General features: G+C 43.7%; 1 protein-coding gene across 1 annotated transcript in view; it reads left to right on the forward strand.

The window, feature by feature from the left end:
• The first annotated feature begins 264 nt into the window (after positions 1–264).
• rad50 (RAD50 homolog, double strand break repair protein) overlaps positions 265–27,105 on the forward strand; it is a 47,596-nt gene continuing 20,755 nt past the window's right edge. Inside the window, exons 1-19 of the mRNA XM_079508225.1 lie at positions 265–416; positions 2,060–2,212; positions 2,461–2,544; positions 3,944–4,095; positions 8,658–8,843; positions 9,493–9,697; positions 10,487–10,615; positions 11,289–11,454; positions 13,251–13,309; positions 13,607–13,741; positions 15,212–15,418; positions 16,176–16,358; positions 18,206–18,363; positions 19,294–19,469; positions 20,040–20,277; positions 24,008–24,197; positions 24,962–25,088; positions 26,012–26,205; positions 26,453–26,563. Of these exons, the coding sequence (XP_079364351.1) occupies positions 2,084–2,212; positions 2,461–2,544; positions 3,944–4,095; positions 8,658–8,843; positions 9,493–9,697; positions 10,487–10,615; positions 11,289–11,454; positions 13,251–13,309; positions 13,607–13,741; positions 15,212–15,418; positions 16,176–16,358; positions 18,206–18,363; positions 19,294–19,469; positions 20,040–20,277; positions 24,008–24,197; positions 24,962–25,088; positions 26,012–26,205; positions 26,453–26,563 (2,829 nt within the window). The 5' untranslated portion in view covers positions 265–416; positions 2,060–2,083. The remainder of the gene's footprint in view (positions 417–2,059; positions 2,213–2,460; positions 2,545–3,943; positions 4,096–8,657; positions 8,844–9,492; positions 9,698–10,486; positions 10,616–11,288; positions 11,455–13,250; positions 13,310–13,606; positions 13,742–15,211; positions 15,419–16,175; positions 16,359–18,205; positions 18,364–19,293; positions 19,470–20,039; positions 20,278–24,007; positions 24,198–24,961; positions 25,089–26,011; positions 26,206–26,452; positions 26,564–27,105) is intronic.

The following is a 27,105-nucleotide window of genomic DNA, read 5'->3' on the forward strand; positions in this document are numbered from 1 at the left end:
ATGGGTACACTACATGTGGACTCCTGATGTACCATAGTAAATCAGTGTCCTACTGTCCTCAATATTCTGAAGAAAACCTGGAGACTGACATTCAGTAATTGGCCTTGTTCTTATCAAAATAAGAACATATATAAGGTTGTGTAAAAACTAAAGCTAACATGCCCCGGACAAAGACAAGTCTTTGCCAGGGACACATTTTGTCCGTGTACGGACCTGGTACGGACATATTGATGATGACCAGTGGTACTTTACTACTTTGGCATAGAATAGATCAACCTGGAGTTGGACTTTATTTTGGCGTTCAACCGGAAGTCTTTGTGGAGCCGTTTACTGCTGTTTTGTGTGTGTTGGAGCTGCATACTCTACGGTTGGAAGTGGACGCCAAACAACACGGAGAAAGACTTGTTTCATAAAAGGTATCGATTCAAATGAACTATCGTGCTATTTATGTCCCTCTTCGCAGTTAAAGTTATCTACATTAAAGCAAATAGCTATTAAAACGCAGTACTCGAGTCGTGGCTTATGTTTAGCTAGTGATTCATTTATTAAATAGCAGATTGATATGCAAGCTTACAAGGCGTCGCGGGTGACTTGACAGACAGTTTTTTATATTGAAAAGCTTTTCTCCGCGATGGGAAACGTCACAGATTCCCACCTTTTGTGTACAATCTTTTTTTGGACAGAAAACGAAATATAATACCAGTATGTCTATTGTGGACCAGGCGGATATTATTATTTAATCAAGTGCGCCACCTACAGATCTGATCAATAGCATTTTCCTATTGACCAGATCTGCCGAGGCTACCAGATCTGTAGGTGGCGCACTCGAGCCAATCAACGAGTATCCCCTCTGGCATAATTTCATTTTCTGCCCAAAAAGTGGATTTTACACAAAAGGTGGGGTTCTAAGACGGTTCCCACCGCTGATAATAATACTTCAACGTCACAAAACTGCCTTTGTTTCGGCGAGAAGCGAAATAGTTGTATTTATTTTTTACTACAGTTGAGACCTCGCACGTTTAATGGACATTTCAGTCTAGGGGAATAACAATGCTCTTGTGCAGAGCGCTCACTGACGCTACGGACCAGAGCTAACGTGCTTTTAGTGAGCAATGATGATAAACACGGGTGCTAATGATATGCGACTATGATTCATCCCCGTAGTTCGACGAGGCGATGAGTTGGTGGTCTGTATATATAATATATCCGAATGAATCTTTTTCTGGATTCCAGCCTATTCTTTTCCCTCCTAAAATGCAAATGACCGATGACGTCCTTCCGGCTTATTTCATGTTTTGTCGTAGTTTCATTTTATTGTGAAACTATTTGTATATAATATTTACATTTTCAATACAGATGAAATGGGACAGTCAAAATGTCAAATTATGTCAAGACGTTTAGGTCACTGTTAAAAGTACTAAGTTAATACGTCTAATTAATTTGACTTATAAATAGGATAATGGACAGTATGTGATTACTTTAATATTCATACATTTTCTATTTATATTTATATAATTACTACATTTATGCTATGGTTAAGTAATTCTGACAATACTTGAGCCTGTGTGGCTGCGCAGGTTCTCCTTGTAAATGGTGGTGTTCATTCAGACCATGGACAGGAGCACATTAACTCATATTTTCAGATGAGGCTCCACGGCCAATTACACATAATTTTGGGGTCCTTGACGTGAAACAGTTTGAGAACCACTGATAAAGAAACAGGTTTTTCAGAAAACTGTCATGATTTAGAAGACATTTGTAGAATCTAGTCTCAGGTCTCAATGGGTTAAAAAGTGAGGTCCAGAGCAGGAGGAAATGTCAGGGATCCAAGTTGACTGAAGGTGGCTGTAACTCTGAGAGTGGACAAATACTACAAATGGGACCAAATGGACGTTTACAAGTCCATTTGGCTCCATTTTGTACACTCATAGTTATGGGGTCCTTGGCAACCATTGCAGTTGCACATTGGCTGATATTTATAATAATGTTGTCTGTGACAGACAGGCTCCTGTTAACTTAATGTCTGTTCTCTCTTTATGCCTTTCTATCTGTTCCCCAGGTGAGCCTGTTTAGATAGGCCAACATGTCAAAGATAGACAAAATGAGTATCCTGGGGGTGAGGAGTTTCGGGATTGAGGACAAAGACAAACAAGTCATCACTTTCTTCAACCCTCTCACCGTGCTCGTCGGACCCAACGGAGCCGGCAAAACGGTGCTGTCTTTATTTCAGCTTAGCTTCATAGTCTTTAGCACTTTTTCAACAACTTTTTCCCCCCAAAGTGGAGTCCTGGGTTGATGAATTGAGTCTGTAACCGGACGTGTGCAAATGGAACAAATGCTTCCATTTGTACTTATTACAGTGTAGACTGTAGAGCGGGGTCCCAGACCTTGAAATAAAAAAGTATGTGCATTTCCAAAATGCATTGATCTTATCATGTTACGCTTTTTTTCTGTATCCAGACAATCATTGAGTGCTTGAAGTATGCAACGGCAGGCGAACTTCCCCCTGGAGCCAAAGGAGGTGCTTTTGTTCACGATCCAAAGGTGAGATGAATGTGTTCCTTCAAGGGGGAAATAATACTCTAACAGGGGTGGGCAACTTTGACGATGGAGAGGGCCACACTCACTCCAGAGGGCCAAATTGCATATTACTCTCTTAGTGATGTGTTTTGAGCTTGTAGATCAGCTATTTTTGCTATATTTGAATTAAATCCAGAATTCTTTTTTGCTATTTTTGAATTGGAATCCTGAAAACTAAAAATTTTATTTAATTTCAAATGCATTTAGTTATAACTTAACTTAACTTTCTTTACTTATAACTTACCTTATGACCTATACAAATACATTTCTAATACTAGTCATTCAGCTACTAATATAGACTGAAGTAGGCTACCGTAATTAAAGTGATTGCAATCACAAAAACAAGTCAGTGAACGTATGCTTTCAACTGTGTGCATTCATTTGAATGTGTGGTGTGGTCACTACTATCATCTATTCATCTTTGCTATGATCTTATACTAACTAATAACCATCATCATTATAAATAATGAGTAATGAGAATCAGCAATTATCATTCTGTTATGTGCTTTTGAATATCTCTGCCCTAATAGGGACGCTAAGGTTCATTTGGTAAACAAGATGCTTTTCTCTGACTGTGCCATACAGTGTTGATTTTGACAGCAAATTTTGATTTAACTTTTGTCATCGTCTAGTTTTAGTCTAGTTCCTAGTTGAATAAACACCGTAAGATTGACATTTTGGCAAGCAGTGATGGTGTTGATTGTTGAAATGCCTGATTTATACTCAGCTGTTTGCTATAAATAGCAGATCTACAAGCTCACGTGTCGCGCATGTGAGCTTGATACCTGCACACAACCAAACATAAAATGGCTTGTCTTTCAGTTCTACTGAATCTCTTCTCCACTAGTCCCTCCCTAACATTTTAGTCTGTTTTTTTATTTATTCATAGTTATAGAGCGTCACAGTCCCGCACCCTTTCATGACGACAACAGGCCCAGGAAATAATTCCCAATGCATTTTTCCCATAGACATTTCAAAAAGTATTTATTTAAAGATCTGTAAGCCTCGAACAAAGCCAACTCAGATTGTGACAAATCATGACAACAAACACAATATTTTGGGCCGAACAAATAATTACAAAGAAAAACAACAAAAAAAGTGTTCAGCCCAAAATGGGTTTATTGTCATGAGTTGTCACGATCCGAGTTGGCTTTGTTCGAGGCTTACAAATCTTTAAATAAATACTTTTTGAAATGTCTATGGGGAATTATTTCCTGGGCCTGTCGTCGTCATGAAAGGGGGCGGGACTGCGACGCTCTATCTATAGTGATCATAGCATAGTTTTTATTGGTTTTCGTTACTGAAAACAGTAAACAGTTTTTGTCGTAGTTTTAATGACACTGGTGCTGCCATGTGTCTGCAGGACGCGCATGAGACGGAGGTGCGTGCCCAGATCAGGCTGGTGTTCACAGACGTCAAAGGAGAAAAGGTGGCCATCCAGCGCTCCCTGTCCAGCACCCAGAAGGGCAAGACTCTCACGTTCAAAACCCTGGAGAACGTCATCACCAGGGTCAAGTAAGTCCAGACTCTTTCAGATGACTGCTTTGTATTGAGGGGGGGGGGGGGGGGAGATCAAAAAGTGCAGATCTCCAAGCTCACAACGTGTCGCAATGTGGTGATAATTTGGTCAAAGAGATGTTGTGTAGAGTGATACAATGGCATACCAAGTGTAAGAGCCATTATGACTTTGACTATGTTAATTGACGATGTCACAATGGGGCGTGGTCAGGACCATGGTTGCCATGGTTACAGGGGGTATTTAGCCCTGTCCCTGATTAGGCACAGGTGTTGCTGACAGGCAGAGGCACACTGTTTTAAATTGTGTTTGTTAGGCTGATGGTCTCTGTATGCGTTAATTGGCCATTTATGTTTATTTTATTGTATTTCATTTCTAGACTGAAGTATAGGACTTTGGACTTTGAATAAATATGATTTAATACCAACTGAATGGAAACGTTTTGGACTTCAGTTCTTCTACACACGTCTGAACATCCTCCCTGGCCGTCGGCAACCACGTAGTGCCAAAGTATTGGACTTGGGCACTACACCAAGTATGCTCTTTACAGATAAGTTTGACTAAAACACTAGAGGAGCAAACGGCAACTTGTGATAAAGATAAGGCTGAGCTAATGGCAAAATCATTTGCAAAGGTTCATAGTGTGGAAAACCTGTCAGAAGAGGGGAAAAGGAGAAGAGAAGTGAATATGAGTCAGTATCCAGGAGTGCTAATTAGGAGGATAGGTGATGGGCAGGCGATGGATGATAGGTTCACTATGGCAGAGCTTGAGAGAGCAATTAAAAGAGCTAAGCCCTCAGCCCCTGGGGAAGATCAGGTAAGCTATGTCATGTTAAAAAAGTTAGGGGAAGGGGGAATGTCTAAATTGTTGGGACTGTACAATAGAGTATGGGAGGAGGGTAGGTTGCCATGTGTTTGGAGGGAAGCGGTGGTGATTCCTATTAGGAAGCCAGGTAAGGACCCAGGTAAACCTTCTAGCTATAGGCCGATAGCTTTGACATCAAATGTATGTAAAATTATGGAAAGAATGGTAACAGACAGATTGACGTATGAACTTGAGAAGAGAGGAATGTTGGCTAGTTGCCAAAGTGGATTCAGGAAAGGGAGAAACACGATGGATGCAGTAGTTAGGCTAGAAAATGAGATCAGGAAAGCACAAGCTAACAAAGAGTCCGTAGTAGTGGTGTTTTTTTATATAGAAAAAGCCTATGATATGATGTGGAAGGAAGGACTGTTAATAAAGTTGCACAAGATGGGAGTTGGTGGTAGGGTCTTTAACTGGATTAAGAGTTTCCTGTTTGACAGGAAGATTCAAGTGCGAATTGGGTCTGATATGTCGGATAAGTATCTGGTAGGGAATGGTACTCCTCAAGGAAGTGTAATTAGTCCATTACTGTTTATTATTATGATTAATGACGTATTCTCAAAGGTGCCAGCAGATATAGGGAGGTCACTGTTTGCAGATGATGGGGCTTTGTGGAAAAGAGGTAGAAATTTGAAACATATAATCGGGAAAGTACAGGTAGCAATTGATGAGGTGACTGAGTGGGGGTTTGACTGGGGGTGCAGATTCTCAGTGGAAAAAACACAGACTGTATTCTTCACCAGGAAAAGAATTGAGGAGGGGATGAAACTAAGGATGTATGGGAAAGAGTTAGAAAGAGTTGGAGCTTTTAAATACCTGGGAGTTGTTTTTGATTCCTGGTTAACATGGGCAGATCATATCAGGAGAATAGGAGATAAATGTAAGAAAGTAATTAATGTAATGAGATGTCTGTCGGGGAGGGATTGGGGAGCTAGCTGTTCATCACTGAGAACAATATATGTGGCCATGATTAGGTCAGTGATAGAATATGGAAGTATAGTTTATGGATCAGCAGCTGTTTCACAGTTAAAAAAGTTGGATGTCATGCAGGCTCAGGCGTTAAGGGTGTGCAGTGGGGCTTTTAAATCTTCACCAGTGTCTGCCCTACAGGTAGAACTGGGGGAATTGCCCTTGGAACTGAGACGGAATCAGTTAATGTTGAACTATTGGGCTAATTTACAAGGTCATAGGGATTCCCACCCCACAAAAGCAGTGCTGCAGGAGTGCTGGGACTATGGGAAGTGTAAGAGGGATCATTTTGGTCGGGTAGGGAATAAATTGGCAAAAGAGTTTGGAGTGGTTGACATGAAAATATGTCCAACAGTGGTCTATCCGGAGGTGCCGCCATGGAGGTTGGTGTGGCCAGAGGTAGATTGGTTTGTGCTAGAGATAAAGAGGAAAGAGAGAGGAGAGGCTGACCTGGTTGGGGTATTTAACCAGCACGTGCTGAATGAGTATAGTGAATTTGTTCAAATATATACAGACGGATCTAAACAACCTGAGACAGGAGTGACGGGGTTTGGCGTGGCAGTTCCATCAAAGGGAATAGGAATCAATAGAAGGACAACTGATAGGCTAGGGGTGTACACAGTGGAAATGTTGGGGGTGCTGGTGGCATTAAAATGGGTAGAAGCAGCAAGAATGGCTAGGGTTGTAATTTGTACTGATTCTGCAGCAGTCCTAGCAAGTCTGAGATCATCCTATTCAAGTTGCCGTCAAGGTCTATTGTATGAAGTTCTACAGGTAATTACTAAGTTGGTGCAAAAGGGTGGTCAGATTAAATTCTTATGGGTACCAGCGCATGTAGGGGTGATCGGGAATGAGAAAGCAGATAAGTTGGCTAAGAAGGCCTTAGAGAAAGGGGAGGTAGAAATGAATGTAAGCATTAGCAAGGCAGAAGTTAAGTGTATAATTTGGGAGAAAGTTAATCTAATGTGGCAGGAACAGTGGGATAGTGAGGTGAAAGGGAGACATTTATATAATGCTCAAAAGAGTGTCAAAGTTAAAAGAGTGGGAAGTGGACAGAGAAGAGAAGAAGTAGTTTTAACTAGATTAAGGTTAGGGCACAGTGGACTAAATAATACATTTTGGCATTAATAGGGAAACATCAGTCTGGGTTATGTGAGGAGTGTCAGGAACAGGAGACCGTTGAACATGTTCTTTTGAAATGCAGAGGTTATGGGCCAGAGAGGGAGGCGATGAGGTCTCAGATGAGGGACATAGGGGTGCAGGATATTACATTAGAGGGACTCTTAAGAATGGGGGAAAGAAGACATGTTAAAATTCTATTAGAGTTCTTAAGGGAATCAGGAGTGTTTGACAGGATATAGTTTAGGTAAAGGGGTGTGAGAGAATGAGTGAGTGTGTGTGGGTATATGGGTTGGGACTCGGGAGAGGAGATAGAGGGAAAAGGATTCATAGTACGGTTGATCCAAGAAGATGGATCACTAGATGGCGGTAATGCACCATAATTTGGTTGCCAACTGCCGTAAAACTACAAAAAGAAGAAGAAGAAGAAGGCACAGGTGTTGCTGACAGGCAGAGGCACACTGTTTTAAATTGTGTTTGTTAGGCTGATGGTCTCTGTATGCGTTAATTGGCCATTTATGTTTATTTTATTGTATTTCATTTCTAGACTGAAGTATAGGACTTTGGACTTTGAATAAATATGATTTAATACCAACTGAATGGAAACGTTTTGGACTTCAGTTCTTCTACACACGTCTGAACATCCTCCCTGGCCGTCGGCAACCACGTAGTGCCAAAGTATTGGACTTGGGCACTACACCAAGTATGCTCTTTACAGATAAGTTTGACTAAAACGTACCCCCACCCCCCCTGGGACCTGTTCTTGCCAACTACGTGTCCATATATGGACGCGCCTTCCGTCTGTTTACCTTTTAGCATTGCTCCGCATAGTATCGACCTCCTCCGTCACCACCAGCGATGCGATTTTTAAATCCAGCTTCGTTGAGCCTCCATTATAACAGGATTTTCAAAGCGCCGTATCTCCAAAGGTTAGAGAGCTGTCCATGGTGCGCTGCCGGGCACCCGACGATCGTAAATCATTTGTGAGTTTGTATGGCACCGCATCGAAAATATAGCTGGTTGTACTGCTAGCTAAAGGCTGTGAGCTGAGTTGTGTGGTGGTGTTCCCCTTCCGGAAGCCCGCCCCTTCCTGTACCTGGAAACAATTCAAGCGCCATATAATGGGAGCAGACGAGAGGCACATCTGCAGTCAACGCATTCGAACACTAGATGGCAGTCAAAGATTTATGTGCTACCCGATCCCAACAAACATAATTTCCCGTATTCGAGATTGGGAAGCCATGTGGAGAGGGCTATTGCCGTTTACTGCAACAGTGACTACATGGTGATCAGGGGAACAGAATTTTGAGGACGTTTTGAAGAATAGCATATTCCTCGCTGCTCACTGTCCGGTAATGAGAAGGGTACTGGCAGTGTAGCGTGACGGAGGAGACACATGCTACAAGGGGCTACAGTACAGGGGGACATGGGAAGTGACAGAATGACTAAATCAAGAACAAAATATGGGAGGGGGGCGGGGGATTGATGAGCCCACCACAGGGCGTCATGTATAAATGCTATGTACGCGCAAAACATGGAGTTATTTTCGCAAAGTTGCTAAAACCTTCCGACCGAAATGAAGCCCCGTCTCTTTTTGTTTCCCCTCAGGAACGGTAAGAAGGTGAACCTGTCGTCCAAGTGTGCGGAGATGGACAGAGAGATGATCGCCGGGCTGGGCGTGTCTAAAGCGGTGCTCGACTACGTCATCTTCTGTCACCAGGAGGAGTCCAACTGGCCGCTCAGTGAGGGCAAACCGCTCAAGGAAAAGTTTGACTCAATCTTTGCTGCCACAAAGTAAGTAAAGGTGTGTGTGTGTGTGTGTGTGTGTGTGTGTGTGTGTGTGTGTGTGTGTGTGTGTGTGTGTGTGTGTGTGTGTGTGTGTGTGTGTGTGTGTGTGCGTGTGCGTGTGCGTGTGCGTGTGCGTGTGCGTGTGCGTGTGCGTGCGTGCGTGCGTGCGTGCGTGCGCATGGTTTGATTTGTTCAAAAATAAATGTTTGTGTGTGCGTGTGCAGGGTTTGATTTGTTCAAAAATAAATAAAAGGAACACTGGGAGGCATTTGCAAAGGTGTTGTTATGTAAATGCTATTCAGATTATTGTTTTTACAATGAAAATAAGTGTAGTAAAAGGGACACTTTCAGTAACAAAAGAGAAGAATTAGCAAAGCTAAACAGTGAAAAGAACCGTGGGAAAACAAATATTTCCAGAAAAATCAGTCCTGTCTGAACAACGCTGCGCAACAGTGCCATCCAGTGTTATTGGCGAGGTGTTTCAGCTTTCCGTGCTGAGACAGACGGGTAGGTACGTACGTAGACATAGGGACACAAATTGGTGTCTATAGGAGTGGCTAGCACCACTCAAAAATGCAGGAAATGTACAGGAAAGACTTATAATCTGTAGATTATAATTGAAATAATAATGCTCATGTTGTCTATGATCTGCCAGGTACATCAAGGTCCTGGAAACCATGAAAAAGCTGCGTCTCAAACAGGCCACCACGGTCAAAGAGTGCCAGATTGAGCTGACCTACCTGAAGAAGAACAAGGAGAAGGCCCAGCAGATCAAAGACCAGCTGTCCTCCAAGGAGGTCGAGCTGCAGGTGTCCAAAGACAGCGTCCAGAAGATAGAGGGCCAGATAGAGCCACTGGAGGTGGGCCGCCATTCTCTCTCTTAGGTCATTGAGACCTGACACCAGATTCTACAAATGTCTTCTAAATCCTAACAGTTTTCTGAAAAACCCTATGTTTCTATGTCAGTGGTTCTCAAACTACTTCAAGGACCCCAAAAATGATATCTCATCTCAAAATATATTGTTCCAGGGATCCCCCAAGCAAAGATTTGAGTTAAAAACATGACAGACAAAAATAATGGTTAAAGTGTTTAAAAGCTATATGGTGGCTAGAAGGACGCACAGATGCGTCCTTGGGTCTAAATGGGTTAAAACGAATCTTGCTGCGTGTGTGTCGTTTGGCAGGCGTGAAGGCTCATTCGAATTTTGGTGGGCATCAAACAAACAAATTCTAGTTCACCAAAAAACTGGGGTTTCACTTCGCTTCCAACCGCTCCTCACTTCGATTCACTGCAGGTGTGCTGTGAATGCAATCCGCATCAAATAAAGGAAATGTAGCGGATGTCTGTCTGTGTGTAAACATAGGGCTCTGTCACTGTTTTAGCATGATCGATGTAACTGTAGCTAACATGGCACATGCATAATCATTTTATATGAAGATCGGATCATCAATCGATAAAGTTCCCTGCTGCGGTTGACATGGCGCATTGTGAATGCAAACACAGTAAATAATAAATGCAAGAATGACGCAACTTCACCCCCCCAATGACACCCCCAGTCTACCGAAGTACAGCTCTGAATGCTACGTGTGTGTGCGTGCGTGCGAGCTCGACCGATGCCAGGTTTTCAACTTCGTACTTTACGTTGCAGGGGCGAATGGACGACATTAATCAGGACCTGGGCAAGGTGATGAAACTGGACAACGACATCAAGGCTCTCGACAGCAGAAAGAAACAGATGGAGCAAGACAACAAAGAGCTGGAGCAGACCATGGAACAGGTTGGACACGAAGACTTTCACACATTCTGTTAAACTACTCAAACCAGATATACACTTTGTTGTGCGGAAATAGCTGATCTACGGGTCACATTGCGATGCGCTGTGAGCTTGTAGATCAGCTATTTTCGCTGAACGCTTGCCTATTTTCACAGAATTCCTGCCCCCTTCTCACAGAATTCTTGCCTATTTTTGACAAATCTTATTATGACAGTCCCACAATACGAATGCTAGTTTTTAAATATTTTTTTTGGTTTAAAATTATTTATGCTGTATGAAAAGAAACTAACTAAGTTTGTATTGACTAATTCCAACACACTTTGCTAGTTTGGCACGGCTCAGGGTAGAAGACAGGGTTAAGCTAATATCACTGGGATTAGTATTTAAGATGATCAAAGAGTCAGTGCCCTCAATACCTTCATACCTCGAACTACTTCTCCAAGGTGAGTGACACCCACAGCACAGCCACAATACTAGAGGGTGTGACCATCATCTGGTAGCACTCGCATTTAGAACAAACGTGGGAAAGTTCTCATTCTACTGCTCTGGCTGACACTCCTTTTAGCTTTAATGTCTTACTGTACCATGTTTTCATTTCTGACTAATAAAGTATTCAATCAATCAAAGCTAGACCCATGCCAAGCCAGTAATGTATGTGTTGTTTTGTGGCTGCCAGGTGTTCCAGGGCTCAGACGACCAGTTGCAGGACATGTACCAGAACCACCAGAAGACTGTGAGGGAGAAGGAGAAGAGGCTGACCGACAGTCAGAAGGACCAGGAGAGAGCCAACCGCGAATGGCAGAGACTCAACAAAGTCAAGTCTGACCTCCTGCAAGAACAAGGTGCATACTGTAACTTCATTATTTGGATATCAAAATCCAAGTAGAGTAAAAAAAGATTCACAGTTGTCTGTATACACTAGACACAAGCGTGCAATTAATATGGATCTACTATACAGAGTGTTTCCACTGAAAACAAATTCAGTAAAACAGGTTCAGTATCCTAAAAGTTGGTTCAGAACTGGAAAAATGGCAGCCGGGGGTGTGGAGTGGGAAATTTGGTATATCGTTTTTTTTTATTGGCCTAAAATATTGTCTATATACATACATTCATGAATCCACTTGCTGACTGGCTGTCGGTATTGAGCAATTATTTTAATAGCACCCCTATTAAAATAATTGCTCAATACCGACAGCCAGTCAGCAAGTATAATGTGACCATACCATTGACAACATGTCAAAATGTCATTATGCTTTAAGTAGCATGTGACGTGTCAAACTAGGGGGTTTTCATGATTCTCAATCCATTCCAAGCATTAGTTTTGCACAAAAAACACTCCTTGGGCTAAAAACGACCATAGTCGTCATCACAAATGTGATGAGGTCAGCACATTTTGGGCACATTTGGGCAAGTGGAACCAGTTCTAGAACCAAAGTTATTTCCCAGCAAGCCAAATGACGTGATGATGACATTATGATGACTTCCTCCGGTGACGTTAAGGACTAGGCCAGATCACAGCCCATATGGCGATGATCTTTTAAATGTTTTTTTGTGGCTTTCGCCTTTTATTTTATATTTTTTTTATGGAGGGACAGACAGTAGGCTGACAGGAAATGGGGGGAAGACATGCAGTAAAGGCCGTCGGGATCGGGAGTCGAACCCGCGGCACACTGCCAGACTGGATTACCAGCCAAGGTGCCTGGACCGCTGAGCCATGGCGATGATCTTTTATGTCATTTCCAGGACGTCTTCACCAGTTGAAATAATACAGCTTATGTGATTGATCTGGCCTCGATCAAACTCTCTGATTCATCCAGCGACGTTTGTCTCAGTGGGCAGAATTTATGTTGGTTGAAATCAGGTGATACTGATATTCTGGGCCAGATCTGACTTGTCTTGGTTTGACTTGATATGGCCCCAATCGAGACGTCACTAATTTGTCAAGGTCCTGACTGTGCTTATTGGTATGGGTTTGGTGGAAAAGGGACCTACATTTATTGTTATATTGAGAGCAAATCGGTAAGTTACCGTAATATGGAAATGAGTGGCACAGTGCAGTTCTTTAACAATAAACACTCTCATTGCCCGGGGTTATTTAATCCATTAAATCATAGCGCCCGGTGATTTATAGTAGCGGAGCACTTTTACCGATGGACCGGATGTTATCCTGGATGTGGCTGTAGCAGCTAAATGTAGCCAAAACACTCTAGAGCCGATCGACAACAACGGGAGGTATGATTAAATCTAACGCGACTAGCGACGGGACTGCGGTGGGCCATCTAAGACATGATCTTTCTTAGAATTGGACGGGATGATTTAGATCAAGAGTTATTAACGTTTTAAGATTTTCGGTCTCGTCGGCAAAACAGGGGGGGAACATTTTTGTTGACGTCCCACTGTTACGGAACATCAAATGTTGCGCAACAGGGGCTCCCAGGCTGTGGAGCGATGTGATCGGTTTTGATATCAATAACCTCCGTCTTTTTGATAAAACTTCGTCTTGGGCGCTGGGTGTTACTAATTGAAAGGACGGTGAACTTCGTCCTGGGCGATTGGGGTGTTAAACACACACACACACACACACAAACACACAGAGTAGAGCATCACAGTGACTATCTGTCTCTTTCTGTTTCCCTAGGTCGTCTAAATCTGGAGGCTGACAATCACGCTCTGAACATCAAGAGTCGTGATTTTCAGGTCAGTCATTCTCTATACCAGCTCTAATTTTCTGATTGCTAGCTAGTCATCCGTTGACCAGTCAGCGAGCTAATATGACTCTTCTGCTAGCAAAGAAATGGCCGATCTACAAGCTCACTACGCATCTTGGATGTGGCATGTTGGATGCCTTGCAGATCTGCATTTTTCAGCGTGCGACACAGTCATACAACAGAGCATAAATGAAGCATTATTCTCCGTCAGATTCCATCTCTCCCTGCCTTCCCCTCTCACTTTCATCGTCTCTCTCATTTCTCTTAACTTCTCTCTGTTTGTCAGGTGCGCTCCCTGTCCTCCTATCTGGAGTTGGACGGCTATGACCGGACACCATTCACAGAGCAGCAGTTGCAGAGCTTCCATCGCCATGTGACAGACCGACTGGAGCAAGAGAGAGAGACGGCCAAGCAAGTTGTGGTAAGAGGAAGTTACACATGATCTGTGTGGGAGGACGGTGGCTAGGCTACACATGACCTACTACACATCGTTTTCGTTTCAAGTGTTGTACCCTGCACTTTTTTCTTCTTTATAATTATTTGTTCAGCCCCAAAAATGTGTTTGTATATAGTGTTATATAGTGTGATACTGTAATCAAGACAATGTAATGAATGTATTTCCATCAAAAACGAAATAAAGTTAAGTAATTGGAGTAAATCGGTTGCCTATATCAGTTAAAAAAGTAAGTAAATTAAGACAACAAATTGATGAGAAGGGGGAGAAAAGCTATTTAGAATTAGAACAGTGGCATTTGTATTTATCCACAGTACCTCAGGCCCGCGGGAAGTACTTTACATTAGCTGGGGCTGAGCGTCAAGTAGGGGGTTTCACACGGAAAAGTGGCTTTTACTTTCCCTCTCCACACGCAAGTTATATGAACAAACTGACATGCATCATAAAAAGGCATAGGCCTATTTAGGCTACACATGACATTGGCAAGGCGCCGATATCAAAACAAAACATGTAAATTATAGCCCTATTATACAACAGACGAGCTGACAGTGCAGCGCGTTTGGGCTCGGCGACCCGGGTGTTGTATCGTCATCATTCATCATAGATCCCTCCCCGTCAGAATCTAATATCTAACATTAAATTGCAGCAGCATTCAGCAGTTCAGTTGGCACGGCGGCCATAGTAATTAGTAAATACTATATTATTTCTCACTGCAATAGTGACTATTAGAGAAATAATATAGTTAAATAGTAAATGCTTTACCTTAAACCCCAAATGTGCTCTTGCGCTCCGGGGTGGTTAATTCCCTCATCATGACATTTACTGTATATCCAACGTGTGTTACGAATGTCATTATGTAGGCTACGTGAGGGTAATAACGGTAGTCGCCTGGCTCATGGCTGCAGGTACAGGGGCTGCTGCTGCTGTTGTTGTTGACGACAACTCCACGACAATGTTCAATGTTAGCACTCGTCCCCTGCTGAACACTGCTGCTGGTGCTCATGAAGGGTTCATGAACTAGACTTGATTTGGGCTTGGACCCACCAAATAAATCACTCATTCTCTTCTGAGCCATGTTGACAACAACACACACACACACATTCAGGCTGACCGGAGAAATTCAAATGTGTGCGCCCCGTGCGTAAAGGTAACCGGAAATAGCGTCAGAAGCAGAGCAGAGACGATGATAAAAATAAAACCCCAAAAAGTCACACAAGTGTAGTTTAAGAATACTATTTATTTTATCCTCCAACCAGTCCACTTTTATTTATATAAATAATAACGTGACATTTCTATTATTCATATATATTAAAAAAAAATGTTGCAGTACCTGTAACATTAGTATGTTTTGAGCAATCTGATATTTCCTTTACACATATTTGCCTATATATATTGTAAATAATCTATTTAAAAACACGATGCAATCTTTGCGTTCAGACGGACCTGCAGGAGAAGGAGCAGCAGAAGCAGCAGTGTGTGGACGAGCTGCGCGACAAGAAGACAGGCCTGGAGAGAACGGTGGAGCTGAAGAGAGACCTGCAGGGCAAGAAGCAGCAGGAGCTGAGGAACCTGAAGGCAGAGCTCCAGAGGCTGGAGGGCTCCTCCAGCAGGCTGCACACACTGGACAATGAGCTGGCCAAGGCGGTAAGGCTCAAGGCCTATTCATAGTCCAGTTTTCGGTGAAGAGGTGACCACCTGTTGGTGGTTAGTAAAAACAGAGATGTGTTGTGTGCACGCTTGAGCGTTGACCACCGCGGCGAGACATCATGTTGATTTCACACTGTTACATAAATCTTTATCTCTTAAAGACGGAGTGCCATGATTTTTGTACTTTTTCTGTTTTGTATTTGTCTATGGAGATAACATTGCTCTAATAGACCCCCAGGTGTGGTTAGAATATTCAAATATGTCTTCCCTGTGTATTTATTCTTGAGGGTGCGTTCGGAAATGCGACCCGTGAGCGCATTCGCCTATTGGTTTGTATTGGCAGTGCGCTCAGTGTGCCTATATCTGCACTATACTGGTTTTGTTGGTGTCAATTTGTCATGCACCGGAAATCGACAATCTAATCACAGTGCAAGTTCTTATGAGCTTATGAGTTGGCATTGTTTGGTACGTGACACTGGCACACGACAACATATAAATCAGGCATAACCCCAACCCCTAAAACTTAAATATTTAGACTTTAATTAACCCCATAAAGGCTGATACCGACAATAAGCCACTCCCGACCGACCAACCAAGTTAATATAGATGAACCGCTACACAGACACACCTGCACACTTATGTTGAAGGTGCCATGATATAGCTCTGCATTGTGAAGGTGCATTGCTATGCACCTTAAGCTGCATTTGAGTTGGTTTGTGTGTGTGTGTGTCCGTGTCCGGTTGTCCTGGTGCAGGAGCGGGACTTGCAGAGCACGCTGCAGAGCTCCAACGTGGAGGGGCTGAAGGTGGAGGTGGTGGACCTCCAGAAGGAGCGAGCGGAGCTGGACCGCTCGCAGCGGCAGCTGGACCAAGAGATGGAGACGCTGAGCACTAACTCCACCTCACGCACGCAGATGGACATGCTGAGGAAAGACAAGGTACCACCACACGCCCCGTGTTGATTTTGACAGCAAATTTTTATTTTAGTTTTAGTCATAGACTCTTGGATAGTTTTCATTTAGTTTTACTCACATTTCAGTCATTAAAATGTTTTAGTGTTAGTCTAGTTTTAGTCTACTAATGTCGCATTCACACCAGCATGCGATTAAAAGGAATCCTGCTGCGTATTGTCGGAAAGGGCGCTTTGTTTGGCAGGTGTGAAGGCTCATTCGAACTATAATGCGGATCAAACGATCGCATTCTAGTTCGCCAAAAATCAGGGGTTTCGCTTCGCTTCCAAGCACAGCTGACTTCGATTCACTGCAGGTGTGAATGCAACCCGCATCAAATAAAGACTGAAGCCCTCATCGAAATATGAGGACGAGCACATTAATCAATTGCTTAAGGAAACACATAAAAATGTATGATGAATTGAACACCTATTGTAAACAAGTGTAATGCTTTATGGTGTCGTCCACAGTTAACACAATTTGTGCTCAAGACGTCTCCAGACGTCCTAGGAATTATCAGTCTTGTATTGAGTTGTGCTTGTGGGGAGTGGGGACTTTCTTCATCTCGATAAACTTGTAAAAGTCAGAGGTCGGGTTCATTTTGTACTGCTGTCTGCGCTGAGTGTGCTGTGCCTCCACGTTCCCAAAAGAACAGCACACACACACACACACACACACACACAGTGTCAGAGAGTGAGAGAGAGAGATACGTCCAGCCCCAGGACTCAGCGACTCTACTCCGAGTCTCTCGTGTGACTGAACTTCTCATGCTATCTCTAAGGGAGATGCCAGCCACCCGTCGAAGAAAACTCATTTCGGCCGCTTGTATTCGCAACCTTATTCTTTCGGTCATGACCCACACTTCATGACCATAGGTGAGAATAGGAATGAAGATTGCTCGGTAGACAGAGAGCTTTGCCTTTTGGCTCAACTCTCTTTTCGTCACAGCAGTGCGGTACAGTGACTGCAATACCGCCCCTGCCGCTCCAATTCTCCGTCCTCCCCTCACTCGTGAACAAGAACCCGAGATACTTGAACTCCTTCACCTGGGGTAATGCCTCATTCCCTACCCGGACTGCACTATCCACCGGTTTCCTGCTGAGAACCATGGTCTCGGATTTGGAGACGCAGCCTCATCCCAGCCTCCATACACTCGAACCGGTCCAGTGAGAGCTGAAGGTCTTGGACCGATGGTGCCATCAGGACCACATCACCAAACGGGTAGTCGACGAACATTTTTCGTCATAATATTAGTCGATAAAATCAACACTCCATGCGTCCTGCATTCAACCACGTCCTCATTAACCACTTTCATCCTTGCGTCCCATATTTTGGGCATGTTATTATCGATAGAAATGTTCTAAAATGTATTTGCAAATAGCAGAACTACGAGCTTGTACAACGTCATCATATGAGTGGAACGAACAACCCTGCCTCCCTACTGGGAGGAAATTAAAAGGTGCTTCTCTGAGTCTCGATTGCACATAGTTTTCTTTCTTTCAACATGGCACTGGTTTCCTTCCCTACTCTAATTTAAATTGTTAATGGCAGGTTTTTAAACATTATGATTGAGGTTATAATGAGGATATTATGAGGTTGGGTGTCATCAACCATGCTAGAAAGGTTAACGGGCACCATACAAGCACGCAGACACCACAGACACACACACACACACACAGTCAACTGACCAGGCCAGTGTAACGAAGCCTATGTGAGTGACCTTTTCTTAGTGGTAATCTGACTCCGGAGAGATCATTGCTCTCCTCCGCCGCTCTCCTTCTCTGTTCTCCTTCTCCTCTCTTCTCCCCTTTCCTCTCCTCTTCCTCCTCCTGCAGACAGAGAAGGAGGAGCAGGTACGCAAGATCAAGTCTCGCCACAGTGACGATCTGGTGTCTCTGCTGGGTCACTTCCCCAACAAGAGGGAGCTGGAGGACTGGATCCATGCCAAGTCAAAAGAGATTGATGGCACCAGGGACAAGCTGGCCAGGCTCAAGTTGGTCACATTTCTACTGTCTTACCCAAATTCCAATATATATTGAATAATTACTTTAGTTTGTCTTTTAAAGATGGACTGCCGTGATTTTTCCCACCCTAAAACATGATCATCAGGTATTATTGTTATACACTGTACACAAAAAAGTGTACAGTGTTTGTTAAAATGTTGTTTTTATGTGGACACGCCCACCAGTTCATAAGTATGCCTGGTGGGTGGTGATGGGTGGTGATCCACCTGAACTGAAGCTGCACCGACAGCTGTGGTTGTATGATAAAGGGGGAGGGGTTAGGGGAGGGAATGATATTGTGATTTCATTATATCACTGTTTTTCTCATTGGCACGTTTTCACTGTCAAGGTTTCAGCCTCCAGGAAGAAACCCTAAATTCAAAGGGAAGACATCATTTCACATAACAACCATACCAAGGGGTTTAATGGAGTACTGTCACCTCATAAACACATGAAAAATCACACCCGTGTGAAGTGAGCGGTGCAACTGTACCGGGGGTACCCGGGGGGGCCCGGAACATCAGACCCCCAGGAACGCGCCCAGGGGGGCAGCCCAGTTCCGGCGAGCATTCCCGCGTCCGAAACGGTTGAGAAATGACAGAGTTACCGTGTTGCAGCTTTTCGTGCTCGGACATACAGACCTAGGGACAGACACGGGGGCATACATACATTGCTACGTAATGGAGAGGTTAGGCACCGCTCAAAAACCGGAAAATAATACAAAAACGGCACTCCATCTTTAAATGTATCTTTTTCGATAGAAAGATATATCCATTTCACTCTGAAAACATTGTCAGTAGTGTACTTGTACAGCTGACACGGATGATTTATTAAATGACACTTCCAAGTAGAGTCTAATGAAAGGAAGAGCTGAAATGATGACATTCCAAATGTAAATCTAACCTCATGGTGTTTTGCAGCAAAGAGCTGGCGTCCAGCGAACAAAACAAGAGCCACATCTCCGGCGAGCTGCGCAGGAAAGAGCAGCAGTTAGCCAGTGATCAGGAGAAGTTCTTTAATGTGTGTGGCAGTCAGGACCTGGAGCAGGACCTGGGGAAGCTACAGGATGAGCTGGAGAAGACCTCAAAGCAAAGAGGTGAACGCTTAAAGGATGCATGACCTGGGTTTTCATGAGATTAAAATACAACAGTGACCCATCACCCAGGTTTTCATGACATTAATGGACTGCATCTATAAGCTTTTTCTAGTCGTTCCGGCCACTCAATTGCGCTTTGCGCTGTACTTCATATTCATCATAGGCAACTATGCAAGAAGCCAACCTGCTCATCAGGAGAAGTTAGGAGTCTTGCTCAAGAACACTTCAACACTTTGCCAGTGTATGGGACTTCCCTTACTCTGAAGGGAAGTGACAAGGTTGACTGCAGGGTCAGAAACAAATTAAATAGAAGTCACATTAAATAGACTTAAGATGATCAAAGTATTTTGATACTAGCAGTTAATGGTATGAATAGTACAGTAGCAGTTATAGTGTGTGAGGTGTACTAGTTGTGGTGGTAGAAGCAGTAATAGTTGGAGGAGCAGTATTGACAGTTGCTTTGTAAAGAAGCAGTATTGGTGGTATATGACTAGTAGTACAATACTGTAGTACGAGAACAGGAAGTAGGATGCCCTCTCATCTGTCCCGTCTGTCTGTCTCCGTCTCCAGCCATGTTGGCGGGAGCCACGGCGGTCTACAGCCAGTTCATCAGCCAGCTGACAGAGGACAGGGAGCCCTGCTGCCCCGTGTGTCAGCGGACCTTCCCCTCGGAGTCGGAGCTGCAGGACGTGGTCAACGACATGCAGTCCAAGCTGAGGCTGGTGCCTGACAAGCTGAAGAACACCGAGCAGGACCTGCGGAAGAAGGAGAGGAAGAGGGACGAGATGATGGCTCTCAAGCCCGTCAGGTATGGAGGCTTAACCACTCAAACGTTAAGTGTCTCAACCCACCGCAATCTATCTATAATAATAATAATACATTTTATTTATATAGCACCTTTCATACAAAAAATGCAACCCAAAGTGCTTCACATAAAACAAATAACAAAATTGGCTTTTGTTTGGTTTCTGGGAAATAATTATAGTTTTTGCATATATTCTGTAAGTTACCAGCAGGTTCTTTGGGGAACTCGAACACAATAAATTAGTGATTTCAGGGTACTCAATGTAATGTTTAGTTGTGTTGCACCACTAGGTGGGGCCAGAGGTGTTCCCTCCCAGTCTTTTTTTTTAATCATTATTTTTATTGGGTGATTGAGTGGTTACATACATTCTTGAATACAGATCCATACACAATATCATAAGCAATGATCGTTGTCAAGGAGGAACAAGGAATGGTTTTACATGACATTATAGATTTTAAACATTACGTATTTCAGTAAGGTTATGGCTTCACCCACCCAAGGTTTTATCATTTTATTTTCATTCACACCTCATTCTCACTCAGCCTCGCTCTCACGCGTACACACACACACACGCCCGCACGCGGCTCCACTTTACAATGCCTCATAAATTGAACTCCACTGATAGTTAAATTGGTTTTCTTTATGACTGTCCTCCGCCATTGTTTTATTATTAGTGATTTCCAATCTTTTTTTATTTTTTGATTTCCAATCTTGAAGGGAGGGTGCTTCTTTGTTTTTCCAGTTTTGCAATAACAGTTTTTTATATACTAAACATGAAACAAGACATGATTCATTCTGAATAATAACCAGCATCTTCCGTATCTATGTGTGTTTAATATAAGGTTAGCATTTTTAGGAGCCTTTTCAGGCTGTGACCCCCCCAAAGTAATCATATTTGAAGTGGGGACCCCCCACTTCAAATGTATCCACAGATAAATGTTGTGAATAGCAGATGTACAAGGTCGTTGTGAACTTGTAGATTGGCTATGTGCACAATTATTGCCTCCGTCTTATATAATAATAATAATAATAATGTATTATTATTTCTTGTAATAATAATAATAATTATTGTGACAATTAAAAAGCAAAAGTAAAGAAATGAGATTGTCCCATTCAGACACAGAAGTACAGGCCTATGTCTGCATCAAATTGTCTAAGGAAAATAAATCACACCCGTGTGGTGTGAAGTGAGTGGTGCAACTCGGTGTGTGTGTGTGTGTGTGGGGGGGGGGTTCCAGACCCACAGGAAGGCACCCAGGGCCGACCCGATTCCAGCGAGCCGCCCCGTGTCCGAAACGGTTGAGAAATGAGGGAGTTACCGTGTGGGGGTCCCTCTACTGTAGCCTACCCTCTATGTACTGTCACTGTACTGACCCACAGGAATGCACCCGCCACCCATCCAGAGCAAAAATATGTACGCACATGTAGGCCTACACAAGATGTAATGAATAAATGCTAGGAATCTAGGTTGGTTTACTTTATATATACATGTGGGCCTATAGTATTGCCTGTCTGACCTGCTTTCATGACGTCGCACATGATCAATAATAAAGTTTGGGTGCATGCACTGCACACACATTTAACTGTAAATGTCTGTATATAAAATATAGCTAACTCAGCAAATCTCTTAGTTCCATCAATATTGTTCCTCGTAAATAGTTGGTTTCACGTCACGCATGATCAATAATAAAGTTTGAGTGCATGCACTGCACACACATTTAGGTAAGAACGTCATGACACTGCTACCCCTGTGTGTGTGTGTGTGTGTGTGTGTGTGTGTGTGTGTGTGTGTGTGTGTGTGTGTGTGTGTGTGTGTGTGTGTGTGTGTGTGTGTGTGTGTGTGTGTGTGTGTGTGTGTGTGTGTGTGTGTGTGTGTGTGTGTGTGTGTGTGTGTGTGTGTGTGTGTGTGTGTGTGTGTGTGTGTGTGTGTGTGTGTGTGTGTGTGTGTGTGTGTGTGTGTGTGTGTGTGTGTGTGTCTTCAAACATTCCGCCTCGCGAAAAAGGGAGGAGGAAATGTTGCATAGCGATTTTGCTTATTCCTTCTAAATGTCTGTATATAAAATATAGCTAACTCAGCGAATCGCTTAGTTCCATCAATATTGTTCCTCGTAAATAGTTGGTTTGTGCCTAAGTATTGAGATTATAGAGTTCGCTTTGGCGATTTTGCCTGCACATTCCCATCCATGTCCCATGATCGCGGAAGTTTGACTCAGAATGAACTGACTGAGAGAAAAGCAGCCAATCAGCAATCAGAAGTACTCGGCAGTATGGTTGCCAGTGTTGCCAACTGTCGTGCCAGAAATAAGCTAACCAGCCTCCAAAAACCAAACCAGGCAAGCAACTGTGAATGAATCCACGTTAGGCTGGAAATATGCAGACTTGGCAACACTCAGCAGAATGATCTACCGTCGACTACCAGTGTTGCAAGTTGATCTACCGGGGACTACCAGTGTTGCAAGTTTCCCATGCAAATACTGACCAGCACTTCTCCGAAGATGCTGGTAAAAAGAATTTGCCTACTAATTGGGCATCTGTTTTTCTCTACATTTTGGAAAATACAGATCATAGGTGTAAACACGAATGCACAAAAACTCAATTTTCTCCTAGATCTTTCTAACTTTCTCACAGTACCAGAAGGCATGTATAAGGGAGTCCCTTTGTGTGCAACACTTTAAACATCTGTCAGAGGATGTGGGATCAAACTTATTAATCTTATCTCTAGTGTAGTACATTCTTGTCATTACTGGATTAGTCTTAGATTTGAGTTTGTGGTAATTTTACATGTACGTTGTAAGCACCCCTTCCATTTATATTGTTCCCTCCCAGTCTTAACTATGCTTTCCCCATGACTTTAGAACAACTGCCCTTCTGCAGTTTTTCCATGCACACTGGACCCTATTTTGAGCATTCCATTATACGTGAAAAAGAAGAAGATTGTGTGTCGTGTTCCATCGTTTTCAACTTGTATGTCTGCTATTTTTGCTATTTGTTGTACAAGAAAGAATTATAGGGCTTAAAGTGCTTAAAAACAAATGCAACAACAAGTTAAGTATAAAGATTGGAAAGACTTACCTTAAAACGTTCCCCCCTTTGGCGAAGATCTACAGGAATTTAATTAATCTGACCCCCTACCATTAGCGTAGATCTACGGCAATTGGTCTTTTATATAGCTTATGATCGATCGAGTCGCAATGATACTCACATTAGCATTGGGTTGCTAGCTGGTGTTGTCAACAACACTGGAGCGCGCCATCTTGTATTGCTCGTGTTCCTTTCAATTGCCTTTATCTCAAATTCCTTGTCCCAGATAGCATCCCTCCATTTCTGGTCAAAACAAGGTTTATTCCACGGCCCATAGCCGACGCTGTGATCCTCGCAATGAGGCTTTCTCGTCGCTGATCGCGGGACCGGGAGTGGATGCGACAACAAGTAGTAGTAACATTTGTAACATCTGGTCGTGTGTTTGGCTCTTACAAATAAGGGTTGCACGGGGGGAAATCGATTAATTAATTATTCCTGGCAGGTAAAGTGTTAAACGACACTCAGAACAGAACGGCACTCAGTGAAAGCCTTTTGATATGTCTGTATGTAATATTGTGTATTGTGTTGTATACTTTTTATTGTACACTATTTATGAATCTGTGCTCCATACCATGTGATCATGGTCGTGAGTTAAATAAAATGATGATGATGATGATGAGAAATCTCTTTTGCTGTCTCGTCTCTCTGGCAGGCGGTCCATAGTGGAGATGGAGGACAGGGAGCTGCCGGAGCTGAGGAACCGTCTGCAGGCCGTCAACAGAGACATCGAGAGGCTGAAGCAAGACGTGGACGACCAGGAGACCCTGCTGTCCCACCTGGTGTCTGAGAAGGACACGGCCACGGCCTGTCTGCAGGACATCTCCCTCATGGACAGATACATGGTAACGTTGTTACTCATGCATGTCCTACCTATGCTCCTCACATTAACATGGTAACGTTCCTAATGCATGTCCTACCTACTGTACGCTCCTCACATTAACATGGTAACCTTCCTAATGCATGTCCTACCTACTGTATGCTCCTCACATTAATCCATTTAGGACCGTAGGACGTGTGGAGCCGTCCTAGCTAATCGAACCGATGGATTGCGAGGACGTGTACACACGTCCTAGCGCATTTTCATTGATATTAAACGAGAGAAAAATATTCAGATTCTTTTTTTGCCTCTCCTTCTGCACCATACTCCTCCCTGTTCACGCATGCGACCTGCCGTTCACTTCCCTGTTTACCGCTCAGAAAGAAAGGCTCCTATCTCCTAATCTAGGGAGCTCTCCGTGGTTTTGACCAGATGGATATATACTACTAAGCTCTTCATTTCTGACATCAACATGCCTCTCGTTTAAAATATGAACGCGAGGGATTATCGAGCGACTTTATCGTAATCATAGTGAGGTAAGCAAGCAACATTATTTCTCCCGGTTTTTGTACGGAACGGAAGGGGGGGGGGGTAGCTTTCATAGTAAAAGCTGCCATATCTGCGCGGCACCCGAGCGCTGATTGTGTTAACATGGTAACGTTCCTAATGCATGTCCTAGCTAAGCTCAAAACGTGTCTCACTGCGAGCTTGTAGATCAGCTATTTTTACTATATTTGAATGTCTCTCTCACTCTCTCTCTTGTGTGCTTTGTGCCTGTTCTCCCTCCAGACTGACCTGAAGGAGGTGGAGAGAAAGGTGGCCCAGCAGGCTGCCAAGCTGCAGGGAATAGACCTGAGCAGAACCATCCAACAAGTCAGCCAGGAGAAACAGGAGACTCAGCACAGACTGGACACGAGTACGATTGCAACGTGCACGCATTACACTCGCATACACTTACTGTACTTACAGAGGCCCGTGTTGTGATCCGTACTGTTGGCTCAGCTGGGAGAGTGTTGGGGTTAATTTATACTTGTCAGCGTGTTGCTCAACTCGAAAACGTAATTTAATTTAATAAAATGTGATTGATTTCCCTCGCAACACAGTCGTGGGACAAAGTCTAAATTGGGCTTTAGCTTCAGACTGCCCCTACCATGGTTGTGAGTTTCAGCGAGTCAATTCTAGATTCTTATTTGGTTACAAAGGCAGCCAGCCTTTGTTGGATAAGCACTTTCCCATTTAGGACGGGAACGCATCTGTGTCTCCTTAGCTCTTGTAGGCACTTTAATCATTATTTTAAACGTCAGCTGTTGATAAATAGCAGATCTACAAGCTTGTAGATCTGCTATTTTTGAAAAAACGTGAAAATGTGTCCGAATCTTTGAATATATATTCTTTCCCAACAAATGTTTTCAACTCAAATATTTGCTTCTGGGAGTCCCTGGAAAAACATCTTTTCAGTTGGGGGTCGGTGGCCAATTACAATTCTGGGGCTCCTTGACATGAAATAGTCAAAGCACCACTGACATAGAAACATAGGTTTTTCCGATGACATCATCAAAATGCGTCACCTATCCCACTCCGTCCGATGGAAACCCTGTAAGTCTTAAAACTTATTAAAATCAGGAATTAAACAATGAAAACATAACTTGTGTAACTCGTTATTGGGAGGGATGCTGTTCTACAGTCAATTAACTTGTGTAACTCGTGTTAGGGAGGGAAAGTGTTACGGCAAAGTCTGTTTGAGTGCGTTTGTGTGCGTGTAATGTATGTGCCCAGGCTTCTCTCTCACGCACGGCAAAGAAATTAGCATTTGGGTAATGTCCCTCCCTCTCATCGCAGCGTCGAGTAAGATCGAGCTGAAGCGTAAGCTGATCCAGGACCAGCAGGACCGGATCCAGACGCTGAAGAGCTGCCTGAACGAGACGCGGGCCGAGAAGCTGCAGCTCAGCAGCGACCTGCAGAAACTGCAGCAGCTGCAGGACCAGAGCGTGGAGATCACCACTGAGGTCCAGATGTTGACCAGAGAGATCAGGGTAGGTCCAGATGTTGACCAGGGAGATGGGGGTAAAACCGCCAGGCTTGTACTCTTAAATGGACTCTTAAAAAAATATATGTTAATGACGTTTAGAAGATTTAGAATACTTTCCTGGGCGTCTTTATGTGTGTAATATGTGGTTTTAGATATTTGAGATTTTAGCAGTGTCCATGATGTCACAGACACTGGTCTCACTTCCTTCCATGTCCATGTTGTCATTGCTGTACCTCCACTGCTCCATCTAGGAGGCCAAGGAGCAGCTGTCGCCCATGACGTGCACTCTGGAGAAGCTCCAGCAGGAGAAACAGGACCTGGCGGAGCGAAGGAGACAGAAACACGAGGAAGGACAGGAGAAGGTAAGGCACTGATGAAGGACAGGAGAAGGTAAGGCACTGATGAAGGACAGGAGAAGGTAAGGCACTGATGAAGGACAGGAGAAGGTAAGGCACTGATGAAGGACAGGAGAAGGTAAGGCACTGAAAGGAGACAGAAGCACGAGGAAGGACAGGAGAAGGTAAGGCACTGAAAGGAGACAGAAGCACGAGGAAGGACAGGAGAAGGTAAGGCACTGATGAAGGACAGGAGAAGGTAAGGCACTGATGAAGGACAGGAGAAGGTAAGGCACTGATGAAGGACAGGAGAAGGTAAGGCACTGAAAGGAGACAGAAGCACGAGGAAGGACAGGAGAAGGTAAGGCACTGATGTCTCAAGGAGACAGAAGCACGAGGAAGGACAGGAGAAGGTAAGGCACTGATGGAAGGAGACAGAAGCACGAGGAAGGACAGGAGAAGGTAAGGCACTGATGCCACCTTCCCACAATTTGGCTTCCTGGCCTTCTGTTTCAGTGGTTCTGACAACAAGGACTCCCACATTAACATGCATTTGGTGGGAACAGGCT

The sequence above is a fragment of the Electrona antarctica genome (genome assembly GCF_951216825.1).
Source record: "Electrona antarctica genome assembly, chromosome: 8".
In the NCBI taxonomy this organism is placed as follows: domain Eukaryota; kingdom Metazoa; phylum Chordata; class Actinopteri; order Myctophiformes; family Myctophidae; genus Electrona; species Electrona antarctica.